The sequence below is a fragment of the Echeneis naucrates genome, chromosome 7, assembly GCF_900963305.1.
Source record: "Echeneis naucrates chromosome 7, fEcheNa1.1, whole genome shotgun sequence".
NCBI classification, from domain to species: Eukaryota; Metazoa; Chordata; class Actinopteri; order Carangiformes; family Echeneidae; genus Echeneis; species Echeneis naucrates.
In genome coordinates this window covers 19,355,116-19,376,778 of record NC_042517.1, presented here as the reverse complement: position 1 = coordinate 19,376,778, position 21,663 = coordinate 19,355,116, and the positions used below count along the sequence as shown (strand labels likewise).

General features: G+C 37.8%; 1 protein-coding gene across 1 annotated transcript in view; it reads right to left on the bottom strand.

Moving 5' to 3' along the window:
* LOC115046000 (metabotropic glutamate receptor 4-like) overlaps positions 1-21,663 on the bottom strand; it is a 155,803-nt gene that overhangs the window by 16,025 nt on the left and 118,115 nt on the right. The window contains exons 4-7 of the mRNA XM_029506043.1: positions 16,637-16,772; positions 13,963-14,117; positions 13,275-13,415; positions 1,145-1,345 (exon numbers count right to left, since the gene is read on the bottom strand). Of these exons, the coding sequence (XP_029361903.1) occupies positions 1,145-1,345; positions 13,275-13,415; positions 13,963-14,117; positions 16,637-16,772 (633 nt within the window). The remainder of the gene's footprint in view (positions 1-1,144; positions 1,346-13,274; positions 13,416-13,962; positions 14,118-16,636; positions 16,773-21,663) is intronic.

Genomic DNA, 21,663 nt, shown 5'->3' with positions numbered 1-21,663 from the left:
AGGAGGCTGCTACCAACTCAGTTGCATCTCTCACTTGTCAAACCGAATATCGTATCGGTTTATCATTCACAACCCTAGTGTATACGCATCTTTTCTTGTGCATGCAGACCTATAATTAATTTTCTTAGTTTTAAAGTGTATCCCTCTATTTGCCAAAGTGTCTTAAAGTATTACTTTTATAGAATCATGTTGCCTTTGTGTGTGTGTGTGTGTGTGTGTGTGTGTGTGTGTGTGTGTGTGTGTTTTAAATACTGATTTTCAAAGAAATTTGAGAAATGAAAGGAAACATTTATTATGTTGTCTTCTGGGATTCAGTGGAGCACTTAGATTTATGTTTTTGTAGCAAGAGCCAAAGTGATGCCTTAAATTTTGGCTTTTGGGCAAAAAAGTTAATTCAAACATCTTAAACAGAGAGTGATATTGGAGCTTTATCTTAAATGTTAAGCATTAGGTTTTTCCAAAGTGACAGTGCACTGCATGGGTCAAAGCTTATGTGTGTAAATATGGACAATATGAATGCTCTCCATTTTGGAATCAAAGAAATCCAGCCGTGCTGTCAAATTAATGCATCTGTTAAAATTTAACTAAATCATTGATTGCTCTTACAATGCTTTACTTGTTAATTATTCAGTGATAATAAAAGAACTGAAATTAAGTTGAAATCGGAAAACCAGTGGAAAACTACTGTTGCCTGTTTTTGTGTCAGTCCCCCCCCCACCGCCCCCTCATTTATGTACAATTTTAACTCACCAACCAGTGCACTCAGAGTAGGAAATCTCATGCGTGGGCAATTCAATACTGACAAGATAAGGCGGGAAATCTCACAAAGTACAGCTCCTGCACATCATCAGCTATGATAAAACATGGTGTTCTGCTTTTGATTGTGAATCCGCCTACAAATCACAGCCTCTTGTACTTTCTGGGAGTAATTTGCATTCAGGAGTCTAATGATTGGAGATCACTATATACTGACAAAGGCTCTGTATTAGTTGGTGAATGCTTCTTGTAATGGCATATAGACTAACCCTTCCTGCGTGAAATTGATGGAAATGATTTGTTCTTGTTCTAATAGTAAATGGATAAATAGCAATTGATCATTATGCATTGCAGCTGTAAGCCTACAAAAACTTTGAGGAATACACACCTGTGAAGTTGACATTGCGTATATACTTGAGGAGCAATGTGCCGTTGATGGTGTCCATCTTGGAGCAGAGGCCGACTTTTCCAGGACAGAGGTCTTTGTGCATGTTGTGCAGAGCGTGAGCCATGGCATAAACCGCATCAATCACAAACTGCACCTTCCCCTCCTGTTCGTAGGAGGAATCTTTCCCAATCCGTTCATGATCTGAAAGAATACATCACAAACTTCACCTGTAAAAAAGAAATAAAAAATTCCAAGCCCCAAAATGATGCCCCGCACAGCAGCGAGTTGATGAATTCAAAGATTTTGGAAGAAAAGCGATCACTTATTAGATAACTCATCTTTGCTCCCATGCTTTGTTTTACCAGCATTTGTGATAGGCTGGAATATGTCATATAAATTAAACACTGCTCTACAATCACTCAAAAATGTATAATAATATAGGAACAAAACAATGATTGCTCGATGTGTAAAATCAAGCAAATGATAGGCTTTCAAAAAGCCTGATTACTCAATTGTGAACATGTCCTTTTTCCACCATATTTAATTTATTTAGACATTGGCATTGATGTGCATATTAACCACTAATTATATGCTGTTTCTTCTAGACATCAATCACAGAATCTCCTTCCACAAAGTCCAGAACGGCCTCATGTGAAGCCTTTCTCATTATGGTCTGACGATGACTGATTAGACCCACTCGAGATTATACAGCACGGCTCTTTTTGGTTCGTATATCCCAATCTGTCGTTGTCATTGGCATTTCAGCTTTGCAATAGCACATAGCGGCATCCAAAGAGCTTTCGAGTAATTTAAACTGAGCAAAGGTTTGGCCAAACAGATATGAATTGGAAATGCTGTTTCTGGAACACACTGGAAGGACTCTCAGGTCTCATGTAAGATCTCCCGGTGTTTACCCTCAGTGAGTCACGTGCCATCTCACATCTATTAATCAAGAGCGGGGAGTATGATAGAGTGGTAGAGGAGGAGTGGAAGACACAGCAAGACAGGCCTAACCATTCTCCACCATTAATGTAATTAGTAATAACAGGTGTATATTAATCAAGGTTCGGGTTGCTCTAATACTTTGAAAATCTGCGAAGCAAGGTTTCAATTAGTGGCTTAATTCTTTTATGGCTAAAACCCTGCCAGGGAAATTGAGCAAAATGAGTGGCAGCAGAATAATACTGCTGCTGGGTTATATTCCAACAGCATGGAGTGACAGGGAGGATTGGAAACCTTTAGGAGCTTCTTACAGTAGGTAGAAATATGTGCTATTTTATAGCCATCGGTGATTGCCTTCAACATGTCTTGTTTGCTTGGTAAAAACAAATTGAAATTGCAGCAGGAGCTAAAATATACCTGCTGATGATGATGATAGGATTTTGCTAGTTATGTGGTAATCATAAATGGTTTAAGACAACCTTTTTTGTTTCCTTAGTGGCAGATGGCAACAGAAGTTTTCTGTGCCATTCAAACCAATATCAAATTAGAGGTACATTTGCATGATCACATTCTTGTAACCTAGAAGGGGGAATAATAATAATAATAATAATAATAATAATAATAATAATAATAATAATAATAATAATGATAGGATTGGAAGAGAATTACCTGAAGAAAAATGGGGCATCATCTCACCAAACTCTGATTTTAGTGTTGGCACAGCTGTGATGGAGAGGGCTGAGTAAACAGACAGCACACATGTGCTCATCTTTAAATGTCTTTAATTATAACCCTATAGTGTGCTACTCACTTCTTAATGAATGCAGGGGGATTACAGACTGATTCATCCAATCCCAAATTAGTTGTCTACTGTGTTATTGCAGTATGACAGAGGAGTCTTTTGAGAGACACTTCATGTGAATTAGAGAGCAGTGCAAGCGAACCCCGCCGCGCCCCCTCAGGCAATATGATATATTTTGTATTCGAAGATGGGGATGACAAGTGATTGTTGAAATTACAGATAACATTTGATGCTTCTTTTTTGAAATTCTTTTGACAAGAGCTTATTAAAATCAAACCAAAAATCCTGACGTTTTGTAATAGGGCTTCATTTGCATCGTTTCAATAGATAGCATGTGTCACTGTTTCCTTTTGCTTTCAAGGTTGGGCTACGCTTTTGTAAAATAATTGAATTGCCTGATGTTGAACTCAGCTCAACTTGGGTGGGGGGGGGAGGGTGGCGTTATTTGGAAAAAGAATCATTTTTATTACATCACCTCATTTCCTCTTCATACCATTAAAGAGTGACTTGAAAGACTAATTCTAAATAATGGCACACACTAATAACACATAATGTGAAAAGAGTGATAATCAGTTTGGTTGCCTGAATGGGTGTGGGCCTTTACAGACTGTTTTCCTAATAACTAAATAAGGGTAGCTGCTTTGATGTTTGCTAATAATTATTCATACATATATTATATAAAGAATATGTTCACTGTTGCCAAATATTTGAGTTGTTTGCGTCATAAGCTTCCGTTGGTTAACGTCCCCGTTATTCAACAAATCCTCTGTCCCTTTTATGGTGTCATTCACAAGCAGACGTGCCTCCTAATCAGACAGCGAAGCACAATATGTAGCAGTCGATAAAGGGGGATTCATGTTTTGTAAGATGTCTGTGGCAGGAATTTCTTATCTCAATAGAGTCTTCATTTTAACAAGTGTTAGCTTTAAGCAGATGAATAGTTTTTGTTTGTCTTCTTATTATATGCTCCCCCAGTATTTGCTCGCTTAGAAGAGGCAATTTAACATCGGTGACAAGGCTCTGAATGTTTAAAGAGCTTGAATATTGGCACTTATTCTACAAATGCGTGCTACAGGCAGAATGAAGCGGGAATAGGCAGTCCATCTCTTTTTGTGGCTGTCACAGTCTTTCTCCTTTTAATCTCTCTCTCTTTTCTTTGCTCTTTGAACCACTCACCCTTTATTTCTCCTTCTCCTTTAAACATATATATATAGAGACATTTGGCTCATTTATACCATGAAGTGTCAAAGTGTGCCAGAAGGTTGTGCATGTAACTGCTGCAACTCCTCAACTCGCTTTCCATTTTAAGGCTCTGGTTTCCCCGCATAAGGCCTGCGGATCAGGTAGTTTCCATTCCTTTGGGGTTTCAAATGAAGAAATTACCCTTTAAAATGAAACCACAGAATCTGTGTATTAGGTTTTAAACTTTTTTTTTAATCAGAAAATGCTTTCTAATATAACAACATAACTTTTCATACAAACAGTATTTTTTTATTTCTTTGTCCCATTTGTCATTGTGTAATTCCTGATTCCCTATCAATTTCTGGGATTGAATGAAAATTGCATTTCTTGGTTAAGGCTGTGGTCGAAGGGATCAGCAATGCATTTTAAACCAGCTCCCCATTTTCTCCCATGTTTCTCATTAGCACTCGTCCTCTACCATCTCTGTGGAGATGAGAGAGAAAGACAGAGAGGGAAAGACTGAAGAGATGCAACTAATCTCAGAAGAAAACTGAGACACTTTGTTATCACCTTCTCAAAAACAGTTTATCAGCTATAGATATTCTGAGTGCTGATGAAGACTAATTTACATTTTTTCCTCAATACCCAGTGCCAATCATATCCCCAGTAATCTACAACTGTGACAATTTGAACTGACTTTAATGACTTTACAGCAAAAGCTACATTTTGTCTACAAACTTGTAAATTCATCACCTTTTTTTTTTTGGTCTAATTTGATGACGGCCAATAATGAAAATATTTTCTGGGGAGAAAAGAACTGATAATACAGTAAAGAACTAAATCAATCAAAATAAATTACAGAGTTAAACAATAAGGAATTATTTTTTAATATATTGACTTTAATCAAACTTATAGAAACTTTGTGGTTTGATATGAGTTTTTGCCAGTTTGTGTTTAATTTGTTTAGATAAACTGAGTAAGACTTCAACTGACTACAACGGCTCCTGCAGATGAATAAATTCTTCTTAAAGATTTTTTTTTTTAACCAGCACCACTGACATCAAGTCAACAATTCAACATGTCGTACAAGAAATCCCCTAAATTGCTCTTATTTTTGTGAGTGTCCTTTTGCAGCACACAGAGCAATGCAGGAGCGATAGTGTGGTGGGCTGTAAACTTCACAACCCTGTAGTCTTTTTGTAATTGAAGTGGAGACCAGTGAGTTGTGTCATTCTCGAAACGGAGATGAATGCGACTCATTTCTGCATCCTGTATACTTAAGGAGTTTGTTCCTCTCAAACATTCATTGGTAATTGGACAGGAAGGTTAGTCAGAGGACAAAACAAGCGTTGATGTGAAACCTTGAAACTCTGAAAGGACACAATGATCCAGAAAGCTCCAGGTCACACTGCATGGTTTTGGTTCTTTTCACAGAAGGGCAAAATTATCATTTCATTACTCATCCACGATGTGATTTCTTTCTTTGTGATGCTGCAAATCATAGACTATCTGTCCAACTAATGCACTTACTGTACATAACCGAGCAGACTGAATGGCTCTTTCACAGAACTTCAATTAAAACGTTCTGTAGTGGATCATTGTAGGTGAGGTAATGACATAGGAAGCCACATAATAGTATCCTTAAAAAAAAAAAACATTGTTGTCATTCACCCTGTGTATTGTAAGCACCCATAAACTATAAGCAATATTCTGTGCATGAAATGTAAATTTCCAGTCTACATGGGTCAGTATTTATGGATTTATTCTTACGCTGTCCCTGAGAAAGTTGCTAAAATAATACTTAGAATAATCTCCTAACATGACCCCAATGAGGGCCCTAGTGACAAACCTCAGTTGACAACCTTTACCAATCCCTCCCATTTTCTTTTTCCAATTAAGAATATTGGGCATCATCACCCAGGGGACAGAAATAGACCACAGCCCTTGACAATGCTTGTCATCATTGCTTCCAAAGACACCGTCAGTCAGATGATGTGTACTCTTTGTTGCAGCTGAAAGCTACGGATAGCAGTTGAGTTTCTTTTAGTCTTTTCAAGCAAGAATTTATTATAGGAAATGCTTAGGTGTAAGAAATCTGGGGATAGCAAATCCATTTTGAATGGGCTATCCCTCCTTCTTTCCTGTCACACAAATTATTCTAAATCACTGTAGATCAGTTGGTGGACAGTAAGTTGGTGATAATCTCTGCACAGTGGAGAAATCATCTTTTTTCTGAACGCTGACATTTGCCTCTTGTGTCTGCAGAATCAAAATGCCACTAAACTGCACACAGTGTCCTTGATGTTTTCAATGAGCAATGGGCGTCAGATGACTGAGTATGCGTACAGGTTTGTACTCGCTGCTGGGTAGCCTTGATGACTCATATCTGCAGGGGATGCAAAAACAACCGAGTCGCTCAAGTCAGGTTGCTTTTCTCAAACTGTGAGACGCTAAATGTGCTGAAGTGATGTCAATAAGAAGCATTGCACCTGCAGAGGCTGTTGTTGCGGCCAGCAGCCCAGTGAGACCGAAAACTTAATTATAGGAACTACAGCAGGATATGGCCAGACCTGGGGCCTATTACTGTTCTTCCATATAAGAAATTTGTGATAGGCAAGTGACACACTGTCATGCTTTAATACAAGAGCATTCTCAAATAAGCAAAATTTGAAGAAAAGCATCACCACAAAATAATCCTGAGCGATGTGCCAGCTCTACTCATTACTGACCAATGCAATGCTGATGACGAGGACAATCTCATGACAATGGGCAGCCACCTTCTATATTTGCCAATTTCTCTCTTGCTCTTTTTCTTTTTTCTTTCCTCTAATTCTTATATCAACCGGCTCTTGCTCATTCTCTTCTGCAAAATGAAATCAGGTTTGGTGTTCAGCAGCGTGAAATAGTGTAATGCACAGTGAATTGTCTGAGCAGATCCGATAGTAAGGCATAAACGTCTGTCTTGATGCCATATATACCTCCCATGACTGATTAATTCCTGTGACCTGGGCATTTTGATGCTTCTACTTACTGCGCTGCAGACACCGTAACTTGGGCTCTTTTTGTGATATTAACAAAAGAGAAGACAAGCATAGAAGATGCTAACTGATTTGTGACTGAATGTGGCTTAGGGGAGTCAACCATTAATTGTATTTGATATGCAGTTTCTTTTTACAGAAGTACTATGCTTCTGCAACACTCTAACAAATGGTGGTGTCACATAAAAAAAAAATAGCTTTACTGTAGTCTTCACCTCTTGCCATCTTAAAAATGAGGACATGATTTAAAAATACAAAAAAACAACAACTGTTAAATCAAACAGCTAAATTCGTTTAAATTGAGGCTTTTAAGATATTCCTCATTGAACTTATTGAACTAACTAGCTCTGCTATTTGTTGTTTTCTACCTCAACCTTTGACCACGGCTTTTTACCTGGAAAAAGCAATTCTACCTTCAACTGGCACTGTAATCATGGAGTGCAGTAAGACGGTTTTATCAATTGTCATTTTAAAATCAGTCAGGTGGGATATTAAAATCTGTCTGAAGCTTTTTCAGCCAACTCACAGAGCTAACAAACTATCACCCAAGAACTTAAACCTGATAACACCTCCTTGCAACAATATCAATTTTGGCAAAAAAACAAAACAAAACAAAGAGAGCCTCTTTTGCCCTCTTCTGTGTGAAATCGAGGAGCTGTTGTTTAGATAACAAAGAATTTCAAACTGTATATGGGGCTTTTGAAACTTAAATGTCATATGGCATTTTCAACATCATCTTTAAATATCAAATTTCAGTTCTAAATAAAACTTATAATGATGCTAAATTGAAGTTGCCATCATTTTAGAACTTTCCCAACAAACACATTTTTCCCACCTAAGTGAACTGATTTGTCTTGAATTATACATGTGAAGAATGGAGGCAAATTACGTGTTTACAGGCATTCTTGCACTTGGAATATCCACACAGAGCAAGTGAAGTGACCTGGGGGTTAGGGATGACAATTCAGATCTGAAATGACAAAGTTAAGCTCAGTCATCTGGGCCGCAAATATAACGGTGGGAAGGGGATGCGATAAAAGGATGCAAATTATACATCTGCACTCTTTGTTATTTTCCTTGCAGTCTAAGTCAGATGCACTTTAATGTCTTAGTTCTGGAGGATGATCTGTTACTCTTACATTGTTGTCTCACATAAATCAGTTTCCAGTGACTTGCATTGAGCGATTAAAAGCTTTGATATCACGCAAACAGAATAATTACATGGTTGTTGTAATCATGTTAGTACTTTAAGAATATCATTTTCCAGTCCCCACGGGTTGATTAGTCATTTTCTCTCTCTCTTTTTTTTTTTTTAAGTATGGGAATTATTTTATATTTTTATTTTAATTGACTGTTATTGAAAACACTGTAGGCACAAAATTTAGTCAGTTGTTACTGGACATACAATGCACAGTATTAGAGACAGGAAACACCACATGTGGAGACATGGGAGTGCTCCTACAAAGGGAACATGGGGGAAGATGGTAATAGTACTTGCCAAAAGGGGAAGGAAAACATTAATTTGTTGCGCCTCAGGGGTTTTAAAAGAATGTACAGTCCCCAGAAGACTGCTCAAAGGAAGGGAAGGGGTTGCAGCAATTTAGTTCAAGAGCAGCCACCGTGACAGCTGATGGATATAGAAATAATTTACGTTTATGTGTTGTCCTGAAACCTACAAGTGCAAATTGTCAGAAGCATCTCTACCACTTCGCATCGGGACACAGTGTTAAGAAAGGTGACAGTTAAATCTCTGCCTAATTGGTTACATTTGCGTGTTCATCTATTGTAATAGTTCTATTTGGGGGCATTTCGGGGTTGTAGTCTCCTACATTACATGAATTGAGGAAGACAGTGGCTATAGTAACACAAAATCCACCGGCTGAACAAGAATAAACAAGGAGACGCACTATTTATGTTATTTCCTCAAGTAAAAATGACTAATGTGTCTATATAAATATATAAACAGATCAGTAGCATGTTACACATTTGATCTAGAGACACTGAACCACCTGCTCAACATATTGCACGGCCATCATCAAAGATGAGAGTGCCACAATATCTGAGGATCAAAAATAGACAAAACCTACAGTAGGTGCTGCAAGCACAATATTCCTTCTTGAAATCTCAAATAAATAAATAATCACCCACCAGATTCCACGTAAATAGCTATTTCAATTAAATTCAACAAATCGTCCTGTATGTCAGTTCAGCTAGGTACAGCTCACAGAAGCTCACATACGTCCAAAAATCAAGCCATCTTTCGAGTGCTGTTGCTCCTTCATGGTTGGAGCCTGACACATGCTGGTTTTTCTCCTCAAACTGGACAATCAGTGCTTTCTAACAATCCCTGATTCACTTGCATGTGACAGTCACACCTTTGAATTGATGATTGCTGCTTCACGTTTATGTATTTATTGATTCTCATCCCGCATCTTTGCTATTAGGACATTGTTGAAACATTTTTGATACCGAAAACTTGACTTCAATACCGGTTCCAAAACAATTCTTTTATCAATATCAATTGTATCAGACTTATTCTGAGGTTACACATTATTGTGTGAAGGGAAAAAAAACCCTCAAGGTTTATACTTCAAACATTTTTATAACAACTTTATTTGAAGTTTTATTTATTGATATTATTTAAAATAAAGTTGAACTGGCTGCTGATTAACCTTCTGAGTCACGTCAGCACAGAAAAAACATAGAAGCTCAAAGGAACAAAATGTAAACGATACAATAAATCAGTGCAAACCGAACATGTGCAGTATGCAAGTCTCACTGCTGCACACTCAAAACGTTTGTGTCACTCAGCAGTTCTTTAAACAGGTCTGCTTTCCCACTGTCAGTGTCTCCAGAAGTAGGAAAATATACACTCTAAGGATGCAGATGTTGCTTGTACACAGAGAACGGCGCTATCGTCTGCTCTCACATTCATTCAGTGCAATGTCAAGTGCTTCATTAGCTTTGTCGTGTTGCTAGTGTTCACACTAATTACTTTGTTGCAAATACTGCTTCGTGCTGTGAGCATCAAGCTCGATGAAATGTTCCTACACCGTTAGATCTTTTGGCCATCTTTTGTAAATTCTGTAAATGTGTGGCACTTGTTGAAAAAGGAAAACTTAGTTGTTTTTTTTTTTTTGTTGTTTTTTTTTTAAGTTAGTCAGTGAATTTTCACACTATTTAATTTAAATTACTCCTTGCATTTTTCTCCAGGGGTACTTGTATTGTAGCTTCGTTGGCAGCCCTCTTAAGAGAGACTTTCTCTGTGTTTACTGTGATTAATTTCATTCTTTGTCTGCCCTAAATAGCTTTTTAAGCTCTAAAAGTTGCATATTAATAGGTGGGCCCGTGTACTGTGTTAAACACAGCTGTACTGTAAAGAAATATCACTCATGTATTTCAGTGATAACAAAAATCAGCAACCAGCGCTGCTTGTTGAGCTGCTTCATTGCTGTGGCAGCTGCTGCCATGGCCGGTGGGGGAGTCAACACACATAATCGACCCTGACTTTTTTGACACATTTACGAGGTGCAAGAGATTTCAGCAAATCCTAGTGGACTCACTTTTATTACCATAAATCAAAACCGACTTTAGTGTATTTAAGCTTGTTCCCTGTATTGATGATATTTATGTTTAGCATTACACCAAATGGTGGGTTTATAAGGTGCACCTCACAAAAAGCAAAGTGATCACTCATGAGTCATTCTGTGAGCTGATGGAAATGATACCGAAACAAGAAGCAGATGAAAGCCTGAGAATGAGCTTTTTTTTTTTTTTTTTTTTAAACACAAACGCACTGAACAAGCCCTCCTCACACATTTATTTATGAAGCTGTGCTGAACTGAGCACGGTTTAATTTGTATCTTTCTCTCTAAATCAGGGAGACTGATATTTGTAATAATTATCCCAAAATTACTGCTACATAAAGGTGCTGGCAGTCAGTTTCATTTCTGTAATTTTCCTCACACCATTTATGACAGGTAAATAGCAGGTTAAATTATAGTTTAACAACTTCACACACAATATCCTCCAAAACTGTTGAATCAACAACTCCTGAAACCAATTTTATAACAACGAAGTATTATTACCTTTATGAAGGAAGATTTATTTAGGGACCTGTACATTAGACGATTACACTATTAGCAAGATGTTCCTTATGAATTGCCAACTGCATATTAGCAGTAATGAGTTGTACACCCAGGCAGCAAAGTGTCTGACTGGAATTAATGGGTCGATTTTGCTGTCGGTCTCATCTGGGAATTGATAAACCTGCCAGCCTAAAAGATGCATTATTACACACACATATATATATATATATATATATATATATATATATATATATATATATATATATATATATATTTTCACCACATAACATGTTTCACCTCTACCTTGTTTTCAAGTGTAATAATGCAGTAATGGAGGCACAAAGCTAAAAGTAAGATAAGTAAGATATTTCAAATGTACATTTATTTTTAAATAAATAATTTTACCTCTACTTCAGCAAAAAAACAACAAACAAACTAACAAACAAATTTTTTCAGTAAGGGTCACATCCAGTTGCTGGAATGTGTGTTAGGTGTTGTTTTTTGTTGGTGCTTTGTCTTCACAGTAAAAAATGCTGTTGCCCATGACTAATTATCTACTGTACTTTAAAAGTTTTGTTTCAGCACTCAGGGTTTGTTCTTTCTTCAGGGAATTTTGTAATAATCCAGGAGCTGCTCACAAAATATTCAGATCTACTAGTTACCTTACCCTTACCCTGAGCGATATCTTGTCTCTTGTTGATCAAGACGTGACTGATTCTGTTCTTTTTTGTTGTAGCACACAACTTCACTAACCAAAGCTTTTTCTACTCTGTGTACACAACAACTGTGGGACCCGCAGACTAAAGCATACTTTGAAGTTACTTTATTTTATTAGTAAGTGTTGGAATTAAACAATAATTGCTATCATTTGAAAAATGATCAGCTCAATAATTTGTTGATTCCTGATGTACAGTAATAACAGGCCCAGCTGAACAAGCGGACAGTAGATATGGCAAAAGGCCATTTCTGAATATTAGATAACAGTTCTTACGACATATTATGACATTTAGAAACATTTGAGAGCTTTAAATCAGTCAGTCTGGACTGCTTGAGACCTACTCTTGTTCATTTTGAACTAATCAGAGTCATTCACCAACGGGTCTTTCTGCCATATATTCTCAGTGGAGGAATGAGTGATTTGTTCAGGACTCATAACTAAGGGTCTTCGGGGGTTTCGTTTATTATTCATGTGGTTACAGCAGTAACATGACCAATATTATTATTATTATTGGTGAGGAGAGCTATCTGACTTTCGCACGAAATTTAACATTAACCATGTAGGAATGGGATTGATGTTTAATTTTCCTTTCCGTTGGAACAAATTCATACACTACAGGATTCAGTGACCAGGTAGGCTAAAGTGAATAGCTATCATAGGAGAATTTTTTAATGATGGGCGGAGTAATCAGTAACTTCAGCGTCAGTAGGCCATGGCCCAAAAGGGTGCCAAATAGTTTGAAAAAGCACTGAAGAGGAACATGGTTTGCTTCACTTGGCATATAATAGGCAAGTTTGCTTTTGTTTTACTCAGCTACAGTGCCACACTGGTTCCAATTACTGAAATGAACAAACAACTCAAAAAAAAAAAAAAAAAAGATTTGTTTATATTAAGATTAAAAGACGCGAGTCAGTAAAAAGATCCAAACTTCCCATCACTAGTGGAAGACAGCCTTTCAGAGAAAACTGATTAGAATGACCTGAAATCTTGTTTCTGATGGGTTGTTTGGGTTTACTATTGATCATGTTTTAAGTGCACACCGTGACGAAGTTTTTTGATTGCTGTTGTTGCACTGTTGCAAATTGAACTGGCCAACAGAGTAATGGGAACATTAATTTCTGCTGGATAAAAACAGAGATTCACATTCACATATCTGGGGCCATTATATTAAAAATAATTCAAAGAAGTGTGGTTATGTTCTCTCCAATGACAAATTAAATACACCTCTGCATACGAAGTACATACACACTCACACACATACACACACATATTATGTAATCACAACAGACCCAATCTATATATTTGATCATTGACTGAATACTTTTCATTGGGCTGTCATTGATTTTGAATATAGACTCACTTGTGCATTTTTTGATTCCAGATCCTTTCTTCACAGCGTGCCGACTGAGCTTGCATTGGAAGTTATTCTCCCAGAACTCTGCAAACCAGATGTTCCTTCTGTTGTTTTCTAATGTTCGGCTAATGAAGTAGCGATCGAAACCTGAAAGAGATGGGCGGCAGACTCTGTTAGAATCTAATCTCTTTCAATTGGCTCTAGATGTCAGGGTAAGGTTTTTTTTTTTTGGAACGCCTTAATAAGTAAAACGTGAACTCTTTGGTAGATTGTTGACATGATTTCAAAAGATGCACTGTTGCTGAAAGCCCAGACTAAGACTAAACAGAGAAGAAGCTGACTTTGATGAATTGTATAGCTGTGATATTAGAAAGCATTATATAAAAAAATCTTTGTTTATGGAATCACCAAAAGCCTTAGAGGCGCATGCAATAAATGAATTGTGCAAAAAAAAAAGAAAGGCGGCGACATTCATATTTTTTTGACATTGCTACATTAAACTCCACTTTGTTGCTGTAATTCACACTTTTCCATCATTATCTTTAATTAGTAGTAAATCATCATGTGATAACATAAAGAAAATTACGTGGTTCACGGCTTTATTCCTCTTCGTGTTGAATGCAGAGTTGATATATCATTACTATAAGCAAACATACAGCAAATTAAAAATTTTCTTAAAATGACTTGTGAATACCTTTGATGGACTGTCGTTTGGGGAGGATGGTCACGGCGCCCTCTGCCATTTCTTCCTGGTTCAGAATCGGGGCGATTTTGGATCCCCAGCTGTCCGAACCCACCCAGATGAAGTGGCCTGTCTGATTGGCTTTCTTAGCTGCTTGAAGGAGTCGCCTTGTGCCCAGAGAAGAAAAGCCTTGTATAATTAAATTCTAATGTATTTCATTCCTCATACAGTCACCAATCACCTATGGCAGACAGTTCCTACTTCAATGAAATGTATGGGACACACCGCTGACTCCATGACTAGAATATTTTATTCTGAGTCTTGACAAAGTTGTACCAAGGCACTTTAGTAGAAATGGAAAGCCACCATAGACACTGTAGCTATCTCCAGCACAGGGGAGCTCTCCACAGCAGTGGCAGAATGACACCCTCACCACATTTGTCCAGACTTGTTGCCAGTGGAAGTAAGTTCGGGGAGTCATAAAAAAATCGACTGCATGCTCTGCTGTAGCAGCAGCATTATATTAAGAAAGCTTGAGTAGAGCAACATAAAATTTAAACTCGGCCCGGCATGTGTAGCATTACCAAGCTTTACATTACCCCAAAAATCAAAGATGATGTAAGCCAAAAAAAAAAAAAAAAAAAAAATTCCTATTGGCCAGAAGACACAAACAGCTGTTTAAAATGGCAAATACTGCTTTAACATCTAAGATTGGACTTCTGAGTTGCATAAAGAAGGACGTTATAACCTTGTACAATAATTGCTTAAAGGTTTTCTAAAATGTAGGGTGGGCCAGCAGAGCATTGTCTGACACTTTATGTCTCTTTATTTTAGTTTTATCACCCACAACGATTTATACCTAACTAGTAATGAATTTTCTTCGAGTCTTGTCGACCGAAATTTAGTGAGATGAGCATGTCTTAAGATGTAATTAAGTATGTACGCCATGTAGGAAAAATGGAAGGAATAGATTTTCCTCACTATCAGGAGATTACATAGCAGTGACATGATTAGTCTGAAAAGTCTGATATGAAAATAAGGGTTTTATTCCAAGGTTGGGTCTACATGTCCCTGCAGTTTGACAGCTCAGGAATCAGCTCCCATCTTAAACTAAGCTATTATTATCTTTTTTTGGTGGATAAATGAAATGTTGTTCACATAATGAACAACGCAACCATAAGTAATGTAATTAAATTAAGTGGATCAACTCTGTGTACTTTATTTTTATTTTTTTTCAGGGTGAGGTTGTTGATTGTTGAACGCAAAATGTTGACCCTGTCATTTTTCCCATAGGACCAGATTATGAAATTTTTACAGAGAACTGTTTCTCACATTCTGTATAGCCATGCATCAATTTCACCTGTGGAGTATGACTGCAAGGACTGCATCATTACAGCTCTGGAGGGCGTTTGTTTTTGTCAACAATATTTGGTTCCTACTAGGCAGCGGCCAGCTCACACTGCCTAGGTTCAAGCATAGAGCAGGCATGCAGCGCTAAAGTCCCCCTGGCTTTCTGTAATTACTATATATCCAGACTATTACCCGTTATCAGGACCGGATTAAGTCAATGAGCACTGGAGACTTCTGCCCCAGTCGTCATCAAGAGACAGCCCTAATCACTGCCCACTTCCACCAGGAATATACCAGGCGACTAACTGGTTGCTGGGAAACATTTTCCAGAGCCGGAGCCACAACAGCTCTTTGGCTGTTGATGCAGCTGATGCCTAATGAATTAATTCATTACCTAGACTGATCTGTCTGAGGCTATTTTTAATTTGATACGTTTCAGTACCTGTACTTCTTTATAATATGGGCACATTCAATTGGATGGGGTCAGCACACTGGGTGACCAAGAGGAGAGAATTTAGGTGAGTGGACTAAATATTACAAAACACATTTCAGCTGAAAGAGCCTCAATGCAGTACTGTAGTAAAATATGACTCTAAAATGGACCAGCCAACCCTTTCCTGACACAGCCTCTTTAAGAAATAGCAGTTGTGTGTTAATAAGAATCTAAATGAAATCCAATTTCATGAGTAATGGTCCAGCATTCACAGTTTTAGCTTTTGGCTCTTTAAATCAAAATATCATTAAAATTTCAAGAATAGGCATTACGTTCAACCAATTTATTCATTCTATAATTATGTACATTTTATTTTTTAGAAAGTGTATATAGTAATACTTGCAGGCTAGCTCTATTTAGAAGCATCAAGGCACACTGTTCTTCTGATGTTGCTGTGTTTATATCTACCTCACTTGCATGTATTATACCTGTGACAGCGTCTTCAATGATGAGACTCAAGCAAACGTGAACACGCCCACATATAAACAGATTTGCCATTTCCAACTTATAAATATTAACATCAGGGTCACAGAAAAGGGCAATTTAGTTCCAGTATGTACACAGGAGACATTTGTGACATTTTAACAAAGGCTTCAAATATAGCCTCAGGTAAAGCTATGACTAATCTTTTTTTTTTTTTTTTTTTTTTTTAATCACTTTAGACATTAGACAGATTTTGCAAATCTTTACCTAGGGTTTTTTTTTTTTATGCATTTTTACTTAAGGAAACAAGACTAGCAGGTAAATGTTGTGGAGCAAGTATGCGGCAGCACATGAGAAAAGTGAAGTTGTATTAAAAGCAAAGTGCAAATTGACGGCAATTAAGATTTTGACTCGGCTCACCTGATGTCGTCTTCATTGGCGAAGATAATGACCACTCGGGCATTAGGGTTCTCACTCAACCTGCGAATGATCTTGTCAAACTCTCCAGATCTTGGTTCACGTGGTATTTTCACTGACTGTGAAATGCACAGACCACCTAATTGGAAGACAAAAAATAAAAGTTTAGAGGACTAAAAAGAACTCGTCTGTTCGTCTTTAAAAGATTTGAACTTGTCTCATTATCACAAGAGATTTTCACCTCCGCTGCATGTTAATACTGCAAGGTGAATCTTTGTCGAGCTCTTTGTTATCCAGAAATATCTGTTGGAGTATTTTATTTATTTATTCATTTCTACACAGTCCTTGGGAGTTTTTTTATGATAGATACACTATTAAATGTATACAGGTGCAATATTTCTCAGCATGAGGGATGTAAGGTCTTAAAACAAATCTTTCCCTGGACCACAACGGGCAACTTTAAGACACACAGAACCATCAATTCAGTTTATGGTCCTGTCACTGAGGCTGGGGGAATTTGGTAGCATTTGGAAGTACATAAATTCTTTAATTGAAAAATGGCTTGTTATCACACAGGTTATTTGATTTTATTCAAACTTCTGTTTATTCAGTTTCTGGCAGTTTGTTGAAGACGGAACCATCTTTTAGAAGAGAAAGAAAACAAAGATGATATGTTTAAAGTTTTTGTTTAGCTAAAAAATACAGCATTGCCACAGAAATTTCTCAGATAAGTCCACCTCATCAGGCACTGGGCAATACAATAAGCTTACCCAATGTATCATTGTAAACCGAGTCCTTACACTCAGAGATGCTCTGGTACTGAACATAAGTCCAAAGGCAGCGAGGGACATCCCCTGATTACCAACAAGCCAAAGCTCTTTAAATCCCAATGCAACATTTTAGGATAACTGTTCTGTCAGCCTGCCAAAATGCCACAGAGAATATGTGCATGCTAACGAATTTGCCTTTCATGACTCGAAGCAAAGCCAGCCCAGTGAACAATCAATGCAGGACTAATACTCTCTAGTTCATTTCATATCAGACAAACTCGCACCATAAAGCAAAGCCTGGCCCCAGCCCAGATACTAATGGGGTGGGAAACTGGAAACACGAGCAAAGGAAAGGAGATTCCATTAAATTAACAATGATGCTGGGCTGCTTTGCTTGCAGGCACAAAAAGTCACTTCTGGTTTAGTCAGTGAGGGGCTTCATTCAGGGGTCTTTAACTATTGTTTTGATTGTGGTTGAATTTAATAATATTTTTCTCTTCAACTCGTGGCTTCTCTCTGTTGCTGGGGCAATTTATTCATTTATTTGTTAACTTTTTTTTTATTTTTTAGAAAGGCTCAGAAAGGCTTTCCTGCAGTTCTGCACCCTAGTTTATTCTTTCAATTGGCTGGTTAATAATTGTTATTATGGGGATGATTATCAATCCCTTCACAAGAGACATGTCATTTCTCCTTTGTGAAGATTTGACCCTGTTTTTTTTTTTTTGTCAGCCCAATGGTGACATGTTAAAGCGGAGAAGAAAATGAAAGTTAAAATGACAGGACTTAATGATAAAATATTGTCTAAGATTTCCAACTATGAGATATAAGAATTGAAAAGAGCGGTGCTGTGGGGGAGACGTCAGACATCAATGCGACAATGGAAGCAAAAAGTAACAAAAAAGTACAGAGTACACAAAAGTCGCAGTGTTATCCTTATAAAATCCCCAGTTTATGCTGTTATCCAGTTTGGTAGTTTAGTGCCTTTGGTAAAAAAAAAAAAAAAAAAAATCACAGAATCGCATGTGCTTTCATGAATTTCAATGACTTTCAATGCTCAATTTAATTTCATTGAAGGCAGCATTTTGCATTATTGTCACTGATGGCTGTTTCAACCATGGTTGCAGATAGAAATATGCAAGTGGTGGATTAAAGGCGTATTTATATCGAACTAACTTAAGGAGTAGAAATGATCCTTGTGCAAACCATTGGTGCATAACTCTCTGTACAGTACAGTGAAGCTAAATCAAGAAATGTTACACAAATAAAGCATTTGACAGTTTTTTTTTTTTTTTTTAAAGAATGTGCATGCTCTTGATTGTTGAGTCTTTGATCAAAGTGAGGCAGTGGTTCATCTGTCTACCTCTGTGTCATTACACTTATACTACCCATTCAGGCACATGGGAAATTTAGCAGCAGTGCAGCAGCAGCCCTCTGCTCTCAGAGACTCTATCAATCATTAGATTCTATGTCTTTGACTCACTGGTACTTCGACATAGCAGATGTTGGGGGAACGGGGGACTGAAGCAAAACACTCATCCTTTGCTTCCCTTCTACTCTCACGTCAGCAACAGCAGGCTGCAGCATTGCTTAACCTCTGGAGAGTGTAGGAAAAGGTCCAGGGGATGAGAGGCCAACCTCTGGGAGCTTGTGGCTCATTCAACAAACCCCTCGGTGAGCCCGGTTTTGTCACTCTGTTAGTTAAAAGGTAGACACGGCAATTTGTTTTATTGCCAACACCATCCATTCATCCACGCTTCTGTCCATCTGCTTTTCTCAAAGAATATAATAGTAGAAGACATTGTCCCTTAAGTTACAATTTGGAAAAAATGTGAGAAGGAGCAGCTGCCGGACAAGACTCTCAATCCTTTGTGTTCATCCATGAAGCGTGTATTTATTTCCACACCTCTCCCCCTGACCCAGTTTCCTCATGTCACATTTTTTCAAAATCAATGGCATGCTGAGAGAGCCCTTTACTTGTGGATTTAGCTGTACCAGGTTCCAAAACTACATTATAACACAACCCAAGTGGCTTTTAATTGGCCTTGGTAATTACAGGTCTGGCTCATTCCATAATTCATATTAATTTTAACTAATGAAACAAATCACTTTGCAGGAATCAGATTTCAATAGAGTACATTGCAAGATTCCATTTAACCAGGGGACAGGATGTAATCAGAGGAATCCACTTTAATACTCCCCTTCTCTTTTCACCACTCAGCTTCTTATCAGACTCAACCTCAGTTTCCCACCTACAGGCTAGTGTTCATGTGTACACATAAGAACATAAGAACAATTATAAAGCAATTAATTACAGATCAGTTGCACGACAGGAAAAAAAAGTTACTATTTGGCTTCCAGAGAAAAGCGGGATCATTTTTGATTAATTATAGATATGTATAACAATTAAGTGAAAATTACCTTTGCAGTTTAGCAATCAGTGGTTTTGTAAAAGAGCACCAAACAACTCGGTCTGCTTAAGATGAAAAATTAGAAATCATCCATCTTCATGTTTGCTCATTCTCAATTACAAGTACCAATAATCTATCTGTGTACTCCACTAAAGAAGTGTACGCAGGCAAATCTGCTGACAACTTCATGAGCAGTTTACTTTTGCTACCAACACTCATCCTATATGACTGTTAACTCTCTGACCCCATCTAAAACCACCTCTAAATATATCAGCTGCTGAGGAGAGGAGGAGGAGGAGGAGGAGGATCTCCCCCCACCCGCCTGATGTCTCCCATTGTCAGCCCCAGCCTCTGGTCTCCTAATAGCTCACAACACTAATATTCCTTCTTATTTGACACCAGTGGGAGAGACTGTTGCCATAAATATTAAATATTCCCTTGCAACGTGGATGATTGCAGCGCAGCCCCTATGTTTGATGAACAGCAATACAGCAGCACACAAAATGTGCCCATGTGGGCGCTGTGGCAAAAGTGCAGGTATAAAAATAGACTCTTTATTGGGATGTCCTTCGTGTAAGAATACCTACACAAGCTGGCGTAATTTGCAGCTGAATGACATTTTAATAGCGGCCAAAATACGGAGACCGAAAAGTATATTAATGTTTCCTTTCCAACACTGATGCTTAATAATTTTCACTGGCAACGGATGTGAAAAATAGTCACTTTCTTTGGCATTGAATGAAAACAGCGCTGTTGCTGCTGAACATGATTTATTATGCAACAGACAGAATTGGTTAATAATTAGAAAGCTTGTTTGAGCTGCACAGAGCTTTGATTTCCCATCTGCTTTGAACAGCTATGTGGCTCAATCCACTTTCTGGACGCTAACCAGTCCGGTCTAACGTACAGAGAAGTTGTGAACGCACAATCACGCGAAATCAGTGTAAAATCAGTGTAAAAATGTTGGAAATCAAAACAGAACAAGTTGATGTGGATGGGACTAAAAAAGGTGATAAGTCATATGTACCTCCGATTTATGAAAAGCGTATACCAAATGTTTGATGCAAATGAGTTTATCAGAGGTTTGCAATAAACTGGCAACCAGTCAAATGTTTATTTTTCTCTACTTTTGTTTTAGCCTTTCATCCAGTGCATGCTGGGACATGCTCAAGCCCCTGAGAGGGAAACTAGTTGGGAGGAAGAAAATTATTTTAGCCAAAAACACAAACAAACCCCAAAACAAACAACGTAAAAAAACAACCAGGGTACAATTTACATTCCTGGGAGGAAAACATTACCTTGGATGTGCCGTGTTCTAATATTGGTTCATTATCTAGTTTTGCAGATTGCATTTTCCTCCTCGTATGAAAAACACAAGCTACAAGTGAGTGGGAATAAAATTCAGGAAGAGTTGGCTGAACTCATAAGAGTGATCTGAATCATGAAGTGAAAAAGCAGAGGTTCAGTCCCCTGTTCCAGGAACCGCCCTGCTAAAGTGTCTTGGGGCAAGACTCTAAATCCCAGAGGCGCGGTCCTGTCACCGAACTGACACTGTGTTCTCACCTTGTTGTATAGCACTGACTGGATTAAAAGAACCAATTGCTCCTCAAGGGATGAATTACAGTGGGATTATCCCATTATAGTTATAATAGACCGCTGAGTCACCAAAAATAACCCAAGCTAGCAAATTTCACAGAACGATGAGCATTTAAAACCAGTAACTGGTCAACATGGGTAGAACAACACAAAACAACATGCATGAAAAAATCTTGGTTGAGATTTTGGTTGCGTTGGTTGCATTTTATTAGAAACATAAGTAGTTCTCATTTTATGCCATTGAAGATGAATGACC